The 20,428-nt window shown below is 45.5% G+C and overlaps 1 protein-coding gene across 4 annotated transcripts in view; it reads left to right on the top strand.

The window, feature by feature from the left end:
• Window positions 1–20,428, top strand: part of LOC118232969 (major histocompatibility complex class I-related gene protein-like) — a 76,101-nt gene extending 55,673 nt beyond the window's left edge. For 2 of the 4 annotated variants that reach the window (XM_035428257.1, XM_035428255.1), the window contains exons 2-8: window positions 5,276–5,536; window positions 16,076–16,354; window positions 17,290–17,598; window positions 18,450–18,554; window positions 18,766–18,783; window positions 19,500–19,577; window positions 20,375–20,428. In XM_035428257.1, the coding sequence (XP_035284148.1) occupies window positions 5,276–5,536; window positions 16,076–16,354; window positions 17,290–17,598; window positions 18,450–18,554; window positions 18,766–18,783; window positions 19,500–19,549 (1,022 nt within the window). In that variant the 3' untranslated portion in view covers window positions 19,550–19,577; window positions 20,375–20,428. Of the gene's footprint in view, window positions 1–1,535; window positions 1,633–5,275; window positions 5,537–16,075; window positions 16,355–17,289; window positions 17,599–18,446; window positions 18,555–18,765; window positions 18,784–19,499; window positions 19,578–20,374 lie in introns of those variants that run through there. The other 2 variants (XM_035428254.1, XM_035428253.1) reach the window with 2 other exon arrangements.

Here is a 20,428-nt window from a genome sequence, read left to right as displayed (position 1 = left end):
TGGAGTCTACCTGAGTAACATCACCGTGTGTGTATGTGCGCATGTGGGTGTGTGTGTATTCACATCAGGTACTTTCCTGAACCCATATTTTTATTGCGTTATTATTCTGAAGGCATTTCCTGCATTTGGTCTTGCATTCTTTATCTATGTGTGTGTGTGTGTGTGTTTGTATTTGTGTGTGTGTGTGTTTATGTATGTGTGTCTGTGTGAGTGTGTTTGTATTTGTGTGTGTCTGTGTGTTTATGTATGTGTGTCTGTGTGTGTGTGTTACAAACGTTTTCATTTGTGCATGTTGTAAGGTAATCGATGCATGGTGAGGTAATCGGTGCGTGTTCACCCTTATTTTCCACAAGCAGCTTTTGGATCTTGTCTCACCCTCAGATGTCCTCTGTCCCGCCACGCTTCCCTGACAGGACGCTGTTTGGGCGCCGTGTCGTTTGAGATGGTGGGGGGGGGGGGGGGGGCCCAAGCGCATTATTGCTGACCGACTCTGAGGACGACGCTCTGAAGTGAAATTCACTCAGCTTCGGTGTCCTCGTCTCCGCTCACGTAGCGCATGTCCCTCTGTGACCCCTGACCTTTGACACCTGTGCTCAGGATGACGAGGTTGACCTTACAGGGCACTGATGCTCTCAGGGTCATCCATGGCAGTGTCTCCTCTAGACCAACTCCAGACTCAGACTCCTCTTTTAATGCCCAAAACTCCTCTTACAATGGCCTTTAGTTACTTTTCAGAAACTGCCACATGTCAAGAACAGTTATGGCTTCTCATGGGCTGGGTTGCTGCAGTAGTCATTTTAAACGCTGATTTCATTCATCCCCCGTGAATCAATTATTGCTCATGTCTTTTAAACACACAGGTTTTTTTTTAATCAGCTTTTGATACTCTTAAATTGATTTTAGAGTTGAAGTAATTTATTTCTACAGTTGTTATGCCTCCATATTTTATTTCAGTTTGTGTTGTTTTGCCTCCTAATGCACAATCAAACTCAACTTTCACCAGCTTTGCTTCTGACTCATTTTGCATTTATTTTTGTTTTGTTGCCCTTTTCTTCCACCGGAAGCAGCTTCAGATTGACGAGTGAAAATTAGAACATAATCAAAGTGCCCCGTACAGACGTGTCACTCTCAGGTGGGGAAACATGGCTCCTATAGAATGTCTGTTAACTCTGTCTGTGGTTTTGATTTTATACATTTCATTTTCACTACAGCAGTAACAACAGTAATGACAACAACAACAACAACAATAATAACAACATTTATTTATTTTTCCATGGTGTGAACCGCAGCTGATATAATGTCTAATGGGCTGTCTAATGGGCTACATGGTACGCCACCGCCAGTCACAAGTTCGTTTAACAGAGCGCTGTACTTTCAGTTTCGTACGTTAACCTTCTGTCCTCGATTCTTCCTAAATGCTGATGACGGTTGCTCTCTCCCTTTTTACTATTGGTCGAAAGCGACTCCTTCAGCCAACCATTTTATTCCCAGCGCAAATAATTTACGGAGATGTTGGAGACTACAAGGCATTCGACAGTAATCACACAAAGCAGGCAGAAGCGTCTTTCTACGGCTACAAAATGAACAAGCTGGTTTTCCTGATGCTATGTGGCATCCACGCGGCTTCCGCAGGTAAGACTGAGTGGAGGAGATAATTTTCAATGTATTTTGTGAAGAACGGGTTTTTTTGTCGAAATACAATTTAAAAAAAAAAAAAGTGATTTCCGTTTAGGCTATTCTGAGGTAACAAAACAATAAATACATTCCCCCAGAGGAAATTATTTACTTAAAAATGTATTTCCTTTTCTTTCATCTTGTAATATTGTAGTTTTAACAGTTATTCACAAGTGTCGCACTTCACGAGCCACGCAGGAACAGGTCTGTAGAAACCCGGTCAGTTTTCGCTCAACGCAGTAAAAGCAGCCGGAAAACGCGCCTGTTTTGTGAAACGGACTATTTTGTGGCTGTATTTCAGGGTCAGTTAAAAAAATCTGATAAAATTGTGCCCTTCAAAACACGAAGTTCGGATTAATAGACAACTTTTAGCCTGTTCTTTAAAAACACGCGACAGGCTATTGATTCACCTCAGTCTTTAAGTTGATCCTTTATAAATAATTTAGGCTGCCTCTTTTTATGTTTGCGATATGTGACAATAAGTGCAATATGAACATGTTAATTTTATTCTTCCTGGCTTGCATAGCTATTTCTGGCGTAATGTGGCTGACGAGAGTAAATAACTCCTCTACACTCTAAAAGCACCTAATTAATTAAAATGTACAGCTTGTTAAAATTTGGGATTGCAGTTGTGGTTGGAATGAAAACCAGCAGACAAAAGGGGCCCCCAGGACCGAGTTTGGGAACCACTGATTTAAGTCGATAACCTTCGCCCTCTGTCAGTCTTGAAAAAATACCAAAATTAATCTGTCAATAATAGTAATAATATGAACAATATCAATAATTTTAATAGTATTAATAATCACAACATTTATTATTATTATTATTATTATTATTATTATTATTGTCCTCTTACGGTTCTTAGTGTAATGATAGCGTTTTATTATAAGCTAGACCTACATCGTATTGGAGCTTGTCTTTGGTATAATGCAAGTAGCATTTTAAAAAATGACTTTTGAAAAATTCAGCCAAAGAAACATGTTTGTTTTGAATCTGGGCAACTTCATACCCAGTAGGTACCGAGATGTTTGAATCTCTTCAGTATTTTCCTCGGTTTTATTTGACTCTCAGGCTATTTTAATATCTTTCCCTGTTTATAGCCTATGAAGAAGCAAATAAATGAAAGATTGTAGCTACTGGCTGTTTAGTGCCAGGTGCCCCAATGGTGCCATTTTCTTTACCGCCACGGCTCATAGAAGTCCTCGCGTAAAGATCAGCGGTTTGAAAAGAGCAGCAGTTCTCCTCTGCCCCTTGCTCCTGGCAGCGGGAGCCATAGGACTGGCTGATCTCCCTGCCCGCTAGCTTCGCTGGGTCAGCTCCGCTGGGTCCCCCTGCCTGGCAATATTCTGCCACAAGAGGGCGCCATCTGCCCGTGAAATTAAAGCCAGTTATTTTGCGCATTTTGGTTAAGTGTATAATATGCGATAATTCATTCTCATTTACGGTATCCCTCTGTCACCTCAGGGGCTTCATACTCGTTAGAATTACAATACCTGTGTTTTTTTGTCTTCATCTGTTTCTAGAAATGGAATTGTGTGTGTGTATGCGACAGTGTGTTTTATAGAGGGTTGTTTACTTCCCTGTCCCACCCTCCCTCCTGACCCTTCTGTTCTGTCTGTACCTGTATGCTCTTGGTTGGTTTTTTGGGTTGTGATGGTTTGCTGCATTGTCTGTGCATGTTCTTGTGAGTCTGTGTACATGTGCTAGTTTTTAGGTTGGGGGTTTTTGTATGTTTTACTGAGTGGATGTGCTTGTTTTTGGGAGTTTCGTTAGTTTTACTGAGTGGATGTGCTTGTTTTTGGGGGCGTGTCTGTTTTACTGAGTGGATGTGCTTGTTTTTGGGTGCATTGTGTGTTTTACTGAGTGGATGTGCTTGTTTTTGGGTGCTTTGTGTGTTTTACTGAGTGGATGTGCTTGTTTTTGGGTGCTTTGTGTGTTTTACTGAGAGGATGTGCTTGTTTTTTGGGGGCTTGTCTGTTTTACTGAGTGGATGTGCTTGTTTTTGGGGGGTTTGCCTGTTTCACTGAGTGGATGTGCTTGTTTTTGGGGGTTTTGCCTGTTTCACTGAGAGGAAAGAACAGTCAGCTCATGACAGCACAGTTTTGAGACGCACCTCAGAGACAGAGCTGCTGATTGGCTCCCCAGGCTGTTCTGTGGTTTCCTTGCTTGTCGCCAACAGAAAGTCTAATGTGGTCCCCACTCAGTGATGTGGGGTACACTGCTACACCAGGGGGTCACTGCAGACCCTACAACCGGGAGTTTGGAAATGAGAGGGAGAGAGAGACAGTGAGGTCTGAGATGCAGGGCCTGAAATATTGTATTAGTTTCATTTTGTGTGAAGAAGGAGGCTGAAAAATAGTAATAATTGGGTTTTTGAGTACTTAATGTTTGGTGAGAGGTTTGGCACAGTTTGTTAGCCCATCGCAGTAGCTATGGATTCTATGGACAAAATATAAATATAAATATAATATAAAATATATTGGGAACCTCCCCCTCCCCCAATATATTTTGTAACAAATTAAAAACAGGTACACCCCATATACTGGGCCCAAAATGTCCCAGTTTCCCCCCCTTCCGTATGTGCGGCCCTGTGCAGGACAGCCGACTCTGGAGCCGTATGCTGGTCCCCTTGCCTGGGGGGACCTCTTACTTTCAGTTTCCTGACTCAACCTTCTCATCTTCGATCTACCCAGAGGCTTATGATGCTTCATCTCCTATTGGTCGAGAGAAAACTCTATCAGCCAATCAGATTATTGTGTGCTCTACAGTCTCACAGAGCTGTAGACAGTGGCAGCAGTGGTGAGGAACTGGTTGGTTAGGTGTTTGTGCAGAGCAGTGATGGTGTGGGCTGTGGACCTGCTGGTGCTTTTAGCCTCTCTGGCACTGTTTTGAGATTCAAGAGGTGTAATCTGATGAGCCTGTAAACAGATGTAGTGTGAGCAGAAGAAGTTTTTTTTAAATGTATTTATTTATTTATTTATTTATTTATTTATTTATTTATTTATTTATTTATTTATTTATTAACCCTTCTATAGACAGGGTAGGTTGACTGATCACACATGGTCATTTACAGCGGCCCTGTTAACACTCCTCCAAGGAGCCTAACGTGCATGTCTTTGGATTTTGAGTATTGTTATATTGTCTGAGAAATATTTCTGATTCCCTTTCCTTTATGTCTGAGTCAGTAGACCCTATCTGAGATATATTTGATTGAGATAGTTATTTTCACTGCTTAAATCTTTTAAATTTGATTTCTGTCATCTAGAAGTGGTCCTGTATAACACCTCTAAAGAGTGTTTGTTATTTTTCTATTCAAATATAATAGTTGCTTCATAAAATTATATTTGTGTTTGTAGGAGAGAGAGCAAGAGAGAAAGAGAACTTGACAGTCATGCACTTTGCATACGCTATTAATGTACTGTACATTAATTACATTACATCATTACAATAATACATTAATGTTGATCTATAATTTCTAATTCAAATAAGTGCGTGTATTTGGAGTGTGTAGACAAATTGTGTATACAGTGTATGTGTTTATGTACTGTACATTGTTGAGCTGTAATTCCTGCAGTTCTGACAATTGTGTTTGTGTCCACAGCCTCTCACTCTCTGAAGTACTTCTACACTGCTGTCACAGCCGATATTGACTTCCCAGAGTTCACTGCTTTGGGTTTGGTGGATGATGAGCCCATCCTACACTATGACAGCAACATGAGGAGGGCGATCCCCAAGACTGAGTGGATGAAGCAGAATGAGGGAGCAGGTTACTGGGATGGACAGACTCAGGGTCTGATTGGTACTCAGCAGAACTTCAAAGCCAATATTGGAATTGCAATGCAGCGTTTCAACCAGACTCAGGGTGAGTAAACTCACATGTGAACACACACACACGTACACTAAGAATTTTGTTGTTGGACATACAAATACAGTTTCTGAACCTCTATTTCTGACACCCTTATGAATACACGAATATACAGTGTCTGTGCGTCGGGATAAATATAATTTTTTATCATTATACACTTTAACATATCTCTGCCACCTCTACACATAATAAACTTTTCTGAAAATGAATATAAATACTTCCATGTAATTAACTTTAACTCCACTTTAACGAAGGTAATTGATCCCGCAGAAAGTATAAGTTAGATGAATAATATCAAGCAGCTGGTAAGTGAAGGTATAGCTTATTGCCATTACATTACAGGCATTTAGCAGGCGCTCTTATCCAGAGGAACTTATACAACTTTTTACACAGAATTTATAATGCATTCATTTATACAGCTGGATAAATACTGGAGCAATGCAGGGTAAGTACCTTGCTCAAGGGTACAACAGCAGTGTCCTACACGGGAATCGAACCTGCGACCTTTCGGTTACAAGCCCAGTTCCTTACCCATTGCACTACACTGCTTACCACTGCCAAGTGCTTTACAGTGATGAAGGGGAACTCACCTCAGCCACCACCAATGTGTAGCACCCACCTGAGTGATGCACGGCAGCCATTTTTCACCCGAATGCTCACCGCACAATTACGTCTAGAGATGATAAGATGGCAGGTTGAGAGAATTTAGCCAGGACCCCGGGGAACCCCCCTGCTCTTTACGATGAATGTCACGGGGTCTTTAATCAGGACCTCAGCTTAACGTCTCATCCGAAAGATGGGAAAGCCTAAAGAGCTGGTCTCCAAAGCAAGCATTTATAGCCGCGTGATGTCATCTGACTCCTTTAATCTAAAGGTGTTTTCTTTTGCAGCCTGAGACACACCCATTGTACTGAGAGTGATTTGAACCAATCATTTTCTTCCACCTTAGAGAGCAAATCCTGCAATTGGTTCACTACATTACAATGCAATCAGTCATTTGACAGGCGCTCTTATCCAGAGCAATGGACAGTAGTGGAGAACAGCGCTGGCCCTAAATGTTGTGTGAGTTTGGGGTCTCCAACCCACCCCCTCATTAATAATATATTAGAGGGCCCCCTGGTGGTCACAGGGCTGTAAGCAGACGCTTATGTCACTTGTTCAGTCAGCCCGGTTCTGGTGGAAAACATCAGTGTTGCTCTCAGGAACACAGAAACACAACATCAAACAATCCAGCTTCACCCTTCCATTTCCGTGTTCGGTATCCTGCAGTAAACTTTCTGTTCAGCTGGATCACTCCATCATTCACTTCTAAGCTGCTTCCTTTCCTGTGCTGTTGTGTAGCCGTACCAGATGGAGATAGAAAAACTCAGGACACTTTCAACGACTGCCCCATAACAGTGTAGCATCACCTCCCTGCAGTGGTGGGCCGTCAGGGCCAGCAAGGCCTTCTCTGCTGGCCTAGAGATTGTCAGAATCAGAAAATTACATTTTTAGAATTTAATATATATTTTCATTAATGCTATATGTATTTCACAGAGGTCGTTCCCATCAGTCTATTAACGTCTTTCATTGCTACTCTCTCTCTCAGTTGCGCTCCTTCCAGTGCAGCTCATATAATTTAGAGCTTTTACCCAATCAGATTTTCCACCTGTGCTGTCTCCGGGTGAAAAATCTACCCTGAGGCCTTCAGAATATTGAGTGAATCCCCTCTGCTGTTGAACCAAATGGGGGACGATTTTGTTGGTTGTCATATTCTTTAACCAATCATATTTCGAGTTTGCCATGTTGGGCGTATTCTTTGACACGCTGGAGCCTTCTAGCTGGCCTTCCAATTAGTGGTCGAAGGGCCAGTTAGAGGGTATGTGCTGACATCACTTTCCCACCAGAATACGAACCCCTCAGTCGGACTGAGTGGCAAAACATGCTGCTGCAACATGGCTAGGGAGAACTGCGAAACTGGGAGAAAACAAACGATTATCAAAACAAAATTAAAGGCAGATGGATTCGACAGTGATCCTTACAACTTACCGGCGACTGGTGAGCTGAAAATTGGTGGGGCGCAAAACTTTCCGTTTTGGGCCCCACCAAACTTTCCAGCTGCTGGAGAGGGACTCTCTCTGGGTTTGGACCACAGCCTGGGCTGAAGCATTGTGGGCACTGAAATGCCAAACTGACCACCCACCCCCTCACCCCCCCCACCCCAATACCCGGCCCACTTCAGCCTCCCCAGCCCCACTCCGGGCGGGGCGTGTCACGCCCCCGTCATTGCCGTCGGCGTCGCTCTGTCCCGTTTGCACCCCCGGGTGATAACCCCTACAGAGCAGAGGCGCTGGTTTAGGGAGCTGGAGGCGCTCTTGCGTCTGTGTGTGAGGGGGGCTTCTGTACCTGTAGCTCTACCTGTACCTTCACCACAGTTTCAATGAAAGAACCTGCAGTATTTTACTGTGCAGCTGTGAATATATTTCCCATTATATTTCCCTGCTTGCAATAAATTGCAGTATATTCCATCTCCGTGAGGGTGGTCTCATTCACTTGCTAAGCCCCTCTGCCTTAGAACTTTATTTGCCTGCCACATGCCCCCTAGCTCCATCCCCTGTCCCTATCCCCACCCCCTCTCCCCAGCTCCACCCCCTCTCCAGCTGATGGAGTGCTTTCAGCAGCTCCAGGGGGATTGTGGGTAGGGCGTCTCCTCGCAGCTCTGAGCGCTGACCTCACTGGCGGAGGCTGTTAAAGGTGCAGTGGGCCCGCGCGTGGGCGGGGCTTCCTGGCTGACGGACGGCTGCGCTGCTGTGGGTTTGTGTGCAGCTGTTCCCAGCGCGCAGGTCACCTGGGCGTGGCTGTGTTCATACAGAGCCGCTGGGGCTGAGTGTGGAGCGTCCGCACCCTGGGGAGCTGGGATGTGACTCTGCAGCGGTAAAACTGCCCCTCTGCCCTCGCCCCCCCGCTGCCCCCACCCCTCTTCACTGGCCGACCACCCATAGGCAGCGTTACCAAGGGGACATCTGTAGTGAGCTCCATGGTGACCCCCACTGCCAGCCAGTCTTAGTGCACCTGGGGATCAGTGTTCCAAGGGGCCAGATGCTCTCCCTGTGGGTTCAGTCTCCTCCAGAACCATGAGGAACATCCTGCTCAAACTCTTCCCCTGGTGGGGGGGTTCTCAGGCTGTCGGTACCGGCAACAGCCCCCACTTCACCTCCAGTGCAGCTCCTTGGAAAGCATCTCCTGGCTTAAAGCTGCCCCCTTTCAGACAGCTAAGCTCAAAGCCCTGCTGCTTTACAGGGTAACTCCACCCCTTTACCCAGATAGCCTGCTGATTGGGAGGGAGATGCAGCCGCCCCTGCGCAGCCTCCACCCCCCTATGACTCATCAGCCGGTTCCACAGAGACGTGTTACATCAGCTCCAGCGCCGTGTGAAACCGGGTTTGGACCGGGCTCACCGAGCCAAGGCTCTATCCACCGAGCTTTCAGACTGGATCCTCACCCGGCCTCTGAGCTCCAATCCAATTGGTCGGCTCCACTTTACATCAGCCTGGCATGGCTTCCATGCAGCTGGAGGGAGGCCTGTGATTGGTTAGCTGGGTCAGGGGAGTGCCGACACCACCGTGGCTAAACCAGCTGAACCCCCAAACCCCAGTACACCGGGCACCTCCATTAACCCTCCTCCACCTTCCGGTGCTGCTGGCCCCAGCTAAGCCTGAGGGGCCCCTCAGTCTACAGGCTCTCTGTGGCCTGTCTGAGGCCCTTGGCCCCCTGCTAGTTTAGGGGACTTTATTGCACCCCCTTCACTCCAGAACAGAGGGGCGTGTCCTGTAGGGGTGTGCAAGGGTAGTCGAATACACGGTTAACCGTGGGAGGTGCCAGTATTCCAACACTTAAACGACTGCTTGTGTATTCTAATATATGCGCATTGCATCATGGGACCTCAGGGAAAACCAGCTGCGATTCAGTATGGCGTCAAAAAAAAAGAGTCACGTCTGGCAATATTTTGACAATGAAAGCAAAACTGCCGTTGTGTGCAAAATCTGTAATGCCAAATTGAGTTATCATAGTTCAACCAGCACAATGCTGAATCACATGCGACTGAAGCATCCAGAAAAGTCTCCGGACCAAACAGAACACAAGCAAGTTCCTATAACTGCATTCACTAGCATCGCTCTCAAATGTGACTGAGCTCGAGCAGAAAAAATAACAGAACTGATCGCTAAAATGTCAACAAGGGACATGCTGCCACTCAGCTTTGTTGAATGCGATGGTTTTAGAGAACTCATGAAATACGTTGAACCAGATTATCAAGTCCCTTCCCGAAAAACAATCACTATGAGGGTAGAACGGCAATACGAAACATTGAAACATTAGCTACAGCCACTAAAGCTAAGCTCCAAACAACAAAACATGTTGCAATTACAACAGATGCATGGACTGCCTTAACAACGGAGTCATACATGACAATCACTTGTCATTACATTGATGACTGGAATTTGCAAAGTTTCGTTTTGCGAACCCACTGTCTAGAAGAGTGACACACTGCACAAAATATAGCTGATTATCTCACAACCAGTGGCGGCGGCACGCTGTAGCGCTGTGGACGTAGGCCCCCCCACTTTTTTCATTGGCCCACAATACTTGTTGAGAATGAAAATGTCTATTCATAATAACCAATAAAACACTATGCTCCCCGTTGTCAAGCCTATGAGATAAACACAGCACACTTGTTGACCTATCAAAAACTGTAGCATCCACAGACTGAGCCAATCACAGCTGAACACAGCAGATCAGAAGACGTTGATGTTAGCAGCACCCACTGTGCGCGCGCTGACTGTACAGTTGTAGGCATACAGGCCTCCGGTAACGTTACCGTTACAGTGTAAATATCTTTGTTACAGTCACAATCCTGTGAGATGTAAATAAATATTGAAACTGCTAGTAACCTATGAGTAATGTAAATGTCAAAACAGTCCTCCCTTTTTCAGTTCGTGAAAAGAATTAGGAGAGAGCCATCGTCACCACCGGCACCCCAGCTGCCAGATGAAGAAGCAGAACTAACGTTAACAGCAGAGCCAGGGGTAGTTAGCGAGCTAGCTAATGTTAGCGAGCAGCAGCAGACCGAAGTTCGACAAAGAAACAAGTCAGACAACAACAGCATCCGGGGAGAGCCCACCACCACCAGAGAGGGAGAGAGAGACACACACAGAGGCCGACAGAGAGACAGGGACCAACAGAGAGGGAGAGGGACCGACAGAGATCAAGAGCAGGCCACAGAGCCCGACAGAGCCACACCCTCCACTCCCCCTTCGGATTTAGCCTCAGTACACGAACCGCCAACGCAGCCAAGTTTGCAACAGTATCCAGCTACCGTGAAAGTCCCGTAGTTTTGCAGCGCACTGGTACCATAAATTCAAATGGCTGGAATATAGTATTTCAAGAAATGCCATTTACTGTATAATGTGCAGACATTTTGGACACGGGGATACAGCAGAGGACTCATTCCGATGTGGTTTTAGCGACTGGAAGTATGGCGTCAATTTAATGCCAATAATCAGCGCGAGCAGATATTCACTGCGCGAGCACAAAACCACTTTCGCGCGCGCAAATTTCAACACCGAGAGTGAAACAATGAAACAAATATTTCTCCTCGCTCGCGAAGAGCCACTTTCTCCTCGCGCGGAGCAGAATTGATTTTTGTCAGTGTGGGGGCGGGGATGGGGTGGAGACTTATGCTAATATATTCACTGCTATGATTGGTCACTTTAAATAGGAAGCCCATACACTTCCTATGCCTTCTAACTGCAACGTTCTTGTTAGCTATGGTAGGGACGATATGGAGACACAAGTTGTGAGTAGCCTACCAGAGACAATGCAGTGCCATTAAATGTTTATTAATATATGTAATTAAAGCCCCATTCAGATCAGATTTAGTGGGTAATACTTTGGTTAATGGAATGCCCATTGTTCTCTTGAAACCTAGCATTTAGGTGGGTATTTAGTGGGTCGGTACCATTCACACACTAGTAATCATACGAGTGAATACATTAGCATACGTCTCCACCCCATCCCCGCCCCCACACTGACAAAAATCAATTCTGCTCCGCGCGAGGAGAAAGTGGCTCTTCGCGAGCGAGGAGAAATACTTTGCGAGCGAGTAGAACCAGCTCGCGCGCGGCTCATTGTTTTACTCGCGGTGTTGAAATTTGTACATGTAAAAGTGGTTTTGTGCTCGCGCAGTGAATATCTGCGCGTGGCTGCTTGTTTTACTCGCGCAGTGAATATCTGCGCATGCGGCTGCTTGTTTTACTCGCGCAGTGAATATCTGCGCACGCGGCTGCTTGTTTTACTCGCGCAGTGAATATCTGCGCGTGGCTGCTTGTTTTACTCGCGCAGTGAATATCTGCGCGTGGCTGCTTGTTTTACTCACGCAGTGAATATCTGCGCACGCGGCTGCTTGTTTTACTCACGTAGTGAATATCTGCGCATGCGGCTGCTTGTTTTACTCGCGCAGTGAATATCTGCGCACGCGGCTGCTTGTTTTACTCGCGCAGTGAATATCTGCGCGCGTGGCTGCTTGTTTTACTCACGCTGTGAATATCTGCGCACGCGGCTGCTTGTTTTAGTCGCGCAGTGAATATCTGCTCGCACTGATTATTGGCATTAAATTGGCGCCGTATGGAAGCACATTCAGCAGGCATGCCGCAGGCACCAGAGCAGTAAACCCCATGCTAGCGCCCATTGTAAATACGACGGGTTCCGTCAATCCCAGTCAGACCATGGTACCGTGGTGCATCAATTAAATCCAGAGGCAGTGAACTGTAGACTGATCGAAAGAAACCGAGACCATATTAAAGTGGTGCTCGATATCGTTACGCTTTGTGCTAGACAGAACATTGCACTTCGTGGCCATCGGGAGGGCGAAGATGCACATAATACAGATCTTTAAATTCATGTGCAAACACGATCCGTTGGTAATTTTACTGACTACGCTTTCCATGCACTCTAGCAGGTGATAGCGTTGTGTTTTCTAGGAGATCCTGTGCATCCGGTTGTTGCTAAACGGAGAGTGCTTAACTAAATCGCTGTCTCTATCGCTCAACTTTTACATATTATTATTTTGTGTTGCAATAAAAACAACGATATTGATTACATTTGGGTTTTTTATTTGTGACATTATGCTGGTGTTGGTCTGTGCGGTTATTCTCATCTCTAAATAGTTTGTGTTTTTTTGACAGGTCATATAGCTCATTCAGCCTCAATGACAAATTGAATTACAATGACAAAGGATGTCTCTGAGCACTCGTTTATGAAAATGACGTTATTACAATTAAGTCTACTTCTACCAGCGTATTGTCCTTAACTAAATTAATGAGACACTATTACAAATTATCGTGGCCCACCCACGATTTAAAGTCCTGCTGCCGCTACTGCTCACAACAGCCACTGATTCATGGGGCTTGCAAAACAAAGTGATAGCATGTGTTCACGACAATGCCAGTAGTATGGTTTGAGCAAATGCTTCGTTGGAGTGGGAGTCTGTGCCATGTTTCGCCCACACTCTCCAGCTCGCTATTAATGACGGATTCAAGGCCGCTAGTATGAGTCGTGGTGGGAGCTTTCAGCAGATTAGTAAGCCGCTTCCATCATAGCAGTGTAGCTACTAATGCACTGAAAGGGAAACCGCGACAGCAAAATCTACCTGAGCACAAACTAATCCAATGTTGCCGAACCCGTTGGAATTCCGTGTGTGAAATGTTTGAACGCATGCACGAGCAACGGCGGGCCGTCTCTGCTACCCTGTCTGACAGGAATGTGACCAAATTAACGGAGGCCAGAACGCTGGAGCTAACTGATGACAACTGGCAGACCATGGAGGACATGCTGCCTGTCCTGCGTACACTTAAATGTGCCACCACTGCTTTGTGCAGCGAGTCCAATGTCTGCATATCCATGGTCTGTCCTGTAACCAGCACTCTCCTACATAAGCACCTGAACACAGAAGACGGGGAATCTGTCAAAGTGACAAAGTTTAAAACCACGCTGGCAGAATCACTTCGTAGACGGATGGCCCCAGCTGATTCAGAGAGAGCAGGAAGATTAGCACTGCTTGCCACTGCTGTTTACCCCAGGCATAAACATCTCAGTTTCCTCGATCCAGTGGTAAAACAGAGTGTAAAGGAAAAACTTAGAGAGAAGTTCCATGCGCTCGCTGACCACAGCGATGAAGGTTCTGGAAGCGAGACCACCCCTGAAGACGAGCCAGCTCCAACAAGAAAAAAGATGATGACTGAAGATGCAATCGCCACTCTTTTCGGTAAAGTTTACGATGCAGAAGGGTCTGCCGGTCGGGATGAGTCTGAGCTTTTCACAACAGATCCTTGCATTCCGCTAGATGAAGATCCACTTTTGTGGTGGAGAGACGATGCAAAGCGGTACCCGAAACTAAGTCACTTGGCACAGCGTTATCTCTGTGTGCCTGCAACCTCAGTGCCCTCTGAAAGGATATTTTCCACTGCTGGCATGACTGTCAACAGACTGAGAAGCAGACTTTCTCCCGAGCATGTGGATATGCTGTTGTTCTTAAATAAAAATATGTGACTGCTAACGTTACTACCGGTGGGCTACCGGTAATCGGGTGACTGCCCTAAAAAAGAGTGAATTCCATAGCTCTCCATAGTGACAGCTTGGTTTACAATAAGCCGATGAGTGACTTTGTTTTGTTTACGTGAAGCCAGCTATGTTACTGGCTGCTACATCTTCCTTTACTTATGTAAAAGATAAGTGAAACCAGCCTTCAGTATAATAGGCTAAGACTAGTGTTTTTATTTTGGAAGACATTTCTGTTTGGCTTTTAAGCGATAGATAGCATTATCTGCCCATTTTTTTACTAAAGGAGGCCTACAACTCATTTGGGAAATCAGCAAGTTAGTCCACAGATTTTACATGGACACGGTCACAGACGCTATACAATGGAAAGAAAATTGGGCAAAACAACAGGCCTGAACCCCCAAAATTGGTTCTCTACCTAGTGGAGGAAACTGTAATTGCAGGGGGAAAATTAGTTTTCAACTTGAGAGACCTTGGTTTTGTCCAAAGTCTAATTAAACTATAAACTGTGGTTAAACTATCTGTTCATTAACCCGTAAGAATATTCAAATATCAAAATTAGACAGAGTGCACATCCCTAGTGTCCTGGAGGGAGAGGGGCGTGTCCTGGAGAGAGAGGGGGGTGTCTCGGGGAGTGAGGGGCATGTCCTGGGGTGAGAGGAACGTGTTCTGGGGAGAGAGGGGCGTGTCCTGGGGAGAGAGGGACGTGTTTTGGGGACAGAGGGGCGTGTTCTGGGGAGAAAGGGTTGTGTCCTATGGAGAGAGGGGTGTGCGCTGGGGAGAGAGGGGGGTGTCCTGGGGAGAGAGGGACATGTCCTATGGAGAGAGGGGTGTGCGCTGGGGAGAGAGAAGTGTGTCCTGGGGATAGAAGGGGGTGTCCTGGGGAGAGAGGGGCATGTCTGTGGGAGAGAGAAGCGTCTCGTGGGGAGAGAGGAGCGTGTCTGTGGGAGAGAGGCGCGTGTCCTGGGGAGAGAGGGGCGTGTTCTGGGGAGAGAGGGGGGTGTCCTATGGAGAGAGGAGCGTCTCCTGGGGAGAGAGGAGCGTGTCTGTGGGAGAGAGGGGCGTGTTGTGCTTTTGGCAGAATGTTTAAGGCAGCTCATTGGTTCCCAGCAGCTGTAGTGAGATATGAGTTGCACTGTTCTGTTGCAGCAGAATCCAGTTTGTGATTAATGTTGTGAGGATCAGATACTGGTGGTCTTTACACAAACCACAAATCTGCTCTTAGGAATATTCAGTTCTGCTTTAATGAACTTTTCTTAGATAGATTGAATCTGCAAATAATAGTCTGAGAATTTCAAAAACAGCAGCAGAGTTGCTTTGCTTACTTTCCCTGTTATCATTTAATCAAACTACTTTTACTTTTGTTGTTCTACAGTGATTGACATTCAGTCCGACAGATTGATTGATTGATAGATTGATTGATTATTCATGGTGATTCTATTGCAGTCACAAGTGTAAAGTGGATGGAGGGGGCATCTTTATCTTTACTGTGGTTCAGAAGAAAGAGAGAGAACTGAATATTGTTGGGACAGACTGATAAGCTGCATTAGCTTTCTCCATGGAGTTCAGTTTGGGTCCCTTGGAACACACACACACACACACACACACATACACCTGGATACATGTTGCTAGAACAGCACATTCTGTAGAGAATTTATTGAGGAGATTAACTCCTGCCTGCACACCTATCCCTCCCTCTCTCTCTCTTCCTCACTCTCTATCTGTCTTTCTCCCTCTCTACAATCGTGTATAATTGTATAATCAGTTTGTAGAGGGAATCAGACTGCTGTGTGTGATGTGTGTGTGGGTGTGTATTAGATGTGTGCAGTGACAGTGTGTGTGTGTGTATTAGATGTGTGCAGTGACAGTGTGTACGTGTGTGTGTGTGTGTGTGTGTGTGTGCATTAGATGTGCATATTGACAGTGTGTGTTTTCTCTCTCCAGGTGTGCACACATTCCAGAACATGTACGGCTGTGAGTGGGATGATGAGACTGGGGCCACAGGAGGGTTTGATCAGTTTGGATACGACGGGGAAGACTTAGTTAATTTGGACCTGAAAAACCTGCGTTACATTGCACCGGCGCAGCGGGGATTTATCACTGTACAGAAATGGAATAATAACCCAGCTTGGCTTGAGAATAACAAGCAGTACCTGACCCAGGAGTGCGTTGCGTGGCTGAAGAAGTACGTGAGCTACGGGAGGAGCGCTCTGGAGAGGACAGGTACAGCAGCACTGAGAGCACAACTCTGCTGCTCTCCCACCATGTTAAACTCTTATGCAGCTCTAGCCTGGGAGGCTCAGTGGCAGCAGGAATGCATTCTCTGCACACAGGTCACATGGTACAGCTTTACTTCAACTGGCTGAGTAAAGCAAATAATATCTGTTACCTGTTCTTTCAGGTTCAAAAATGTTTTTCTTTTTTTTGGGGGGGGGGGGGGGGGGGGGTAATATAAAAGCTCAGTCTGTGCAAACACAGTCTAACAGCTGTAGTAATGTACTGAACACATTAAGTCCTGAAACATTGACTCGTTTTACAATGAGGCATATAACATATTGCAAGTCAAACACAAGTTAAAATATGCAAATAAATATTTATTTTTACAAAACGCAGAAAGACTTTTACATAAGAAACAATAACAGTCCAAGGATTCTCACCAAAAAGAACAAAAACAATAGTCTGACAGAGCCCTGCTTTAGACTATACATAACCTACAGTTCTTAGTTAATGAAACTACTAAAACAGTTTAATTAATTACAACTAAAATACTGAAAATATGCATTGTTTCCACACGTAATGGGCTACATGAATTAAAATGTTTATTGATCTCCATCTGGACCAGTTTTTGGTTCTTTGTGTAATACCATGTTTTTTTAGCATAGGAAGAAATGACGTTTAGTTAAATAAATAATCATTTAAACTGCATCAAACATTTAATTCCTATCTTTGTCCCTGTCCCTCTTTCTCCCCTCTCCCTTTTTCCTACCCTCTCCCCCTCCCTCTCTCTCCCTGTCCCCCTCTCCCTTCCTCCTACCCTCTCCCCCTCCCTCTCTCTCCCTCTCCCTGTCCCCCTATCCCTCTCTCTCTCTCTCCCTGTCCCTCTCTCTCTCTCTCTCTCTCTCTCTCTCTCTCTCCTACTCCCTCTCTCTCTCTCTCAGTTGCTCCTGAGGTATCTCTGCTGCAGGAGGACTCCTCCTCTCCTGTTACCTGTCATGTGACCGGATTCTACCCCCGTGGCGTCATGGTAACCTGGCAGAGAAACGGAGATGACCTGAATGAGGACGTAGAGCTGGGGGAGACGGTGCCCAACGAGGACGGAACATTCCAGACCAGATCTCACCTGAGAGTGAAGCCTGAGGACTGGAAGAGCCAAAAGTACACCTGTACTGTACAGCACAAGAGCCTGAAACAGGACATCGTTCTGTCTGTCAAAGAGGAGAACATCAAGAGGAACAGCGATATCAAGAGTGAGTGAGAGAGAGGGAGGGAAAGAGAGAGAGAGACGTGATGACAAATGATGATGTCTCTTGTTCTTAAAGACACTAAATGTTCTCAATCCATTGTCAACAGTGAGGGAACGAGGAGGTGTAACGCCTGTGACATCACTGTTTGGGGTTGGGTTTGGATCTGTAAATTTCCTTTGTGGTAGAGAGAGAGAGAGATGAGACGAACAGGACGAACACAGAGAGTGGTTTACCCCAAACACACTGCACTGCTCAGTAGTAGAACCTCTGTATCTCTCTACACTAACCACTGACACACTGAATGCATTTAAGTCAACTAGTGAGGCAAAGGGATGATTTAGACATGAGTCAAATGAAGATGTCAAAAAAGCAATATACTGTATTAACCTTGTATGTGTTTGTGTGCGTACATGTGTGTATGGGTGTGTGCGTGTGTGTGCATGTATATGTGTGTGTGTGTGCATGTGCGTGTATGTGCGTGTGTGTGCGCGTACGTGTGTGTGTGTATATATGTATATGTGTGTGTGCGTACATGCGTGCATGTGTACGAGTATGTGCGTGTGTGTGTCTGTGCATGTTTGTGTGTCTGTCTGTGTGTGTGTGTGTGTGTCGGTGTTTGTGTGTGTGTGCATGTGTGTGTGTATGTCTGTGTTTGTGTGTGTCTGTGTTTGTGTGTGTTTGTGGTGTGTGTGTCTGTGTTTGTGTGTGTGTGTGTGTGTGGTGTGTGTGTGTGTGTGTGTGTATGCGTGTGTGTGTGTGTGTGTGTGTGTGCGTGTGTGTGTGTGTTTGTGTGGTGTGTGCATGTGTGTGTTTAATGTGATTCCCACTGACTGTACCACTCTGCTTCAATCCAGACGGCAGCAGCCCCCCCATGGGCATCATCATCGGCTGTGTGGTGGGCGCTCTCATCCTCATCCTCGCCGTCATCGGTGTCCTCATTTGGAAGAAGAGAAGCTCAGGTGAGAGTCACTGACACGCAGAGATACTGACACACTGAGACTGAGTAACAGACACAGACCCACTGACACACCTTAACTCTGACAGACACCAGCGCAGTCACATAATAAAGCTGGCACACTGAAACATTTTAATTGAATTAGTTTAATAGTTTCACAGTGACAGTCAGGCATGCTGTGTATATGATTCTAACTCTGTGTGTTTCTGTTCCAGGCTACAAGACGACCAACAGTGAGTATATTTACTCCTTTACTCAATGCTCATGAATGTCATTATAATCAAGTACAAATAATGCCCAGGTTTTAGACTGTAATTACTCCTGTTTACATCTCTCCAGGGTTGCAGTGTTATCCCTTGTGTGTGTGTGTGTTTGACTGACTGACTATATTTTAATCAGTTCTGTCATTCTGAAATTGTTTTTAATTGGCTGAAATCGATGTTACTGGAGTTACTGTTATATGAGTCATAGTGTGTGATATGAGCTGAGTGTGTGATATGAGCTGAGTGTGTGATATGAGCTGAGTGTGATATGAGTCTGAGTGTGTGATATGAGCTGAGTGTGTGATATGAGCCTGAGTGTGTGATATGAGCTGAGTGTGTGATATGAGTCTGAGTGTGTGATATGAGCTGAGTGTGTGATATGAGTCTGAGTGTGTGATATGAGCTGAGTGTGTGATATGAGTCTGAGTGTGTGATATGAGCTGAGTGTGTGATATGAGCTGAGTGTGTGATATGAGCTGAGTGTGTGATATGAGTCTGAGTGTATGATATGAGTCTGAGTGTGTGATATGAGTCTGAGTGTGTCTGAGTGTGTGATATGAGGCTGAGTGTGTGATATGAGCCTGAGTGTGTGATATGAGCTGAGTGTGTGATATGAGCCTGAGTGTGTGATATGAGCTACACTGAGCTCTGCTGAACTGGGGTTCTGACTGAGCTTCTCGTTGCAGCCTCTGACACAGGTTCTGAGGGCTCTGACCAGCCTACAGTAAAAGCCTGAGATCTCAGTGAAGACTGTGTAATGCACAGTAAGTCCCTTTACTGTAGACCTACTCTGTATAGATCCCCTCAGTTACAGAAATTCATCACTCTTCTGAACACACAGTTAGTTACTCCACTGTATTAATGTGTCTCAGTCTCCACACTCCAGTTACCACGGTTACATTATAGCTAACTTTTTAGACGATAAAGCCTTGATATGTTTGATTCTATCCATATTGCGTAAGTTTGGATTTATCTAATGTTGAATGAATGAATGAGTGAATCATTCCATTTTTATAGCATCATTCCAAATGCTCAAAGTGATGTTTACAGTGATGAGTGGGAACTCACCTCCCCCAATGTGTTGCACCCACCTGGGCGATGCACGGCACCCATTTTCCACCAGAACGCTTACCACACATTAGTTACGGTGGAGAGGGAGAGAACTTTTTTTTTTTGCCTATTAAATCAAGGGATGATTAGGTGGAAAGTTTTAGAGAGCCAGGTTTGGAATTTAGCCAGGACACTGGGGAACCCCCTACAATATATATATATATACACTATATATTGCTTTGAATGCATTGTGTACATTGAGTTGATATGTAGCTATGGCTAATAACTTCTTTAGCCAGCAGTCAGCAGGCTAGTAACAGACGAGGCTGTGAATGAGCACAGATGTAAAGTGCTATCCAATGAGAGGTCGCCATTTCAGAATGTGATGGAAGTGGATATTGACCAGAGCAGGCTATGCAGCTTCGCCAGGTCCACCCTGCAGGTCTGTAGCTCTGTACTAGAGCCTGGATCCAGACCAGAGTTTAATCACCCTGTACTGCTGTCTTTACAGGAGAGGAGCTGGAGGAGAGCTACAGCAAGAGGATCCCACACACGCACAAACACA

The sequence above is a fragment of the Anguilla anguilla genome, chromosome 8 (genome assembly GCF_013347855.1).
Source record: "Anguilla anguilla isolate fAngAng1 chromosome 8, fAngAng1.pri, whole genome shotgun sequence".
NCBI classification, from domain to species: Eukaryota; Metazoa; Chordata; class Actinopteri; order Anguilliformes; family Anguillidae; genus Anguilla; species Anguilla anguilla.
The sequence above is the reverse complement of the archived record's forward strand: the minus strand, read 5'-3'. Positions and strand labels throughout refer to the sequence as shown.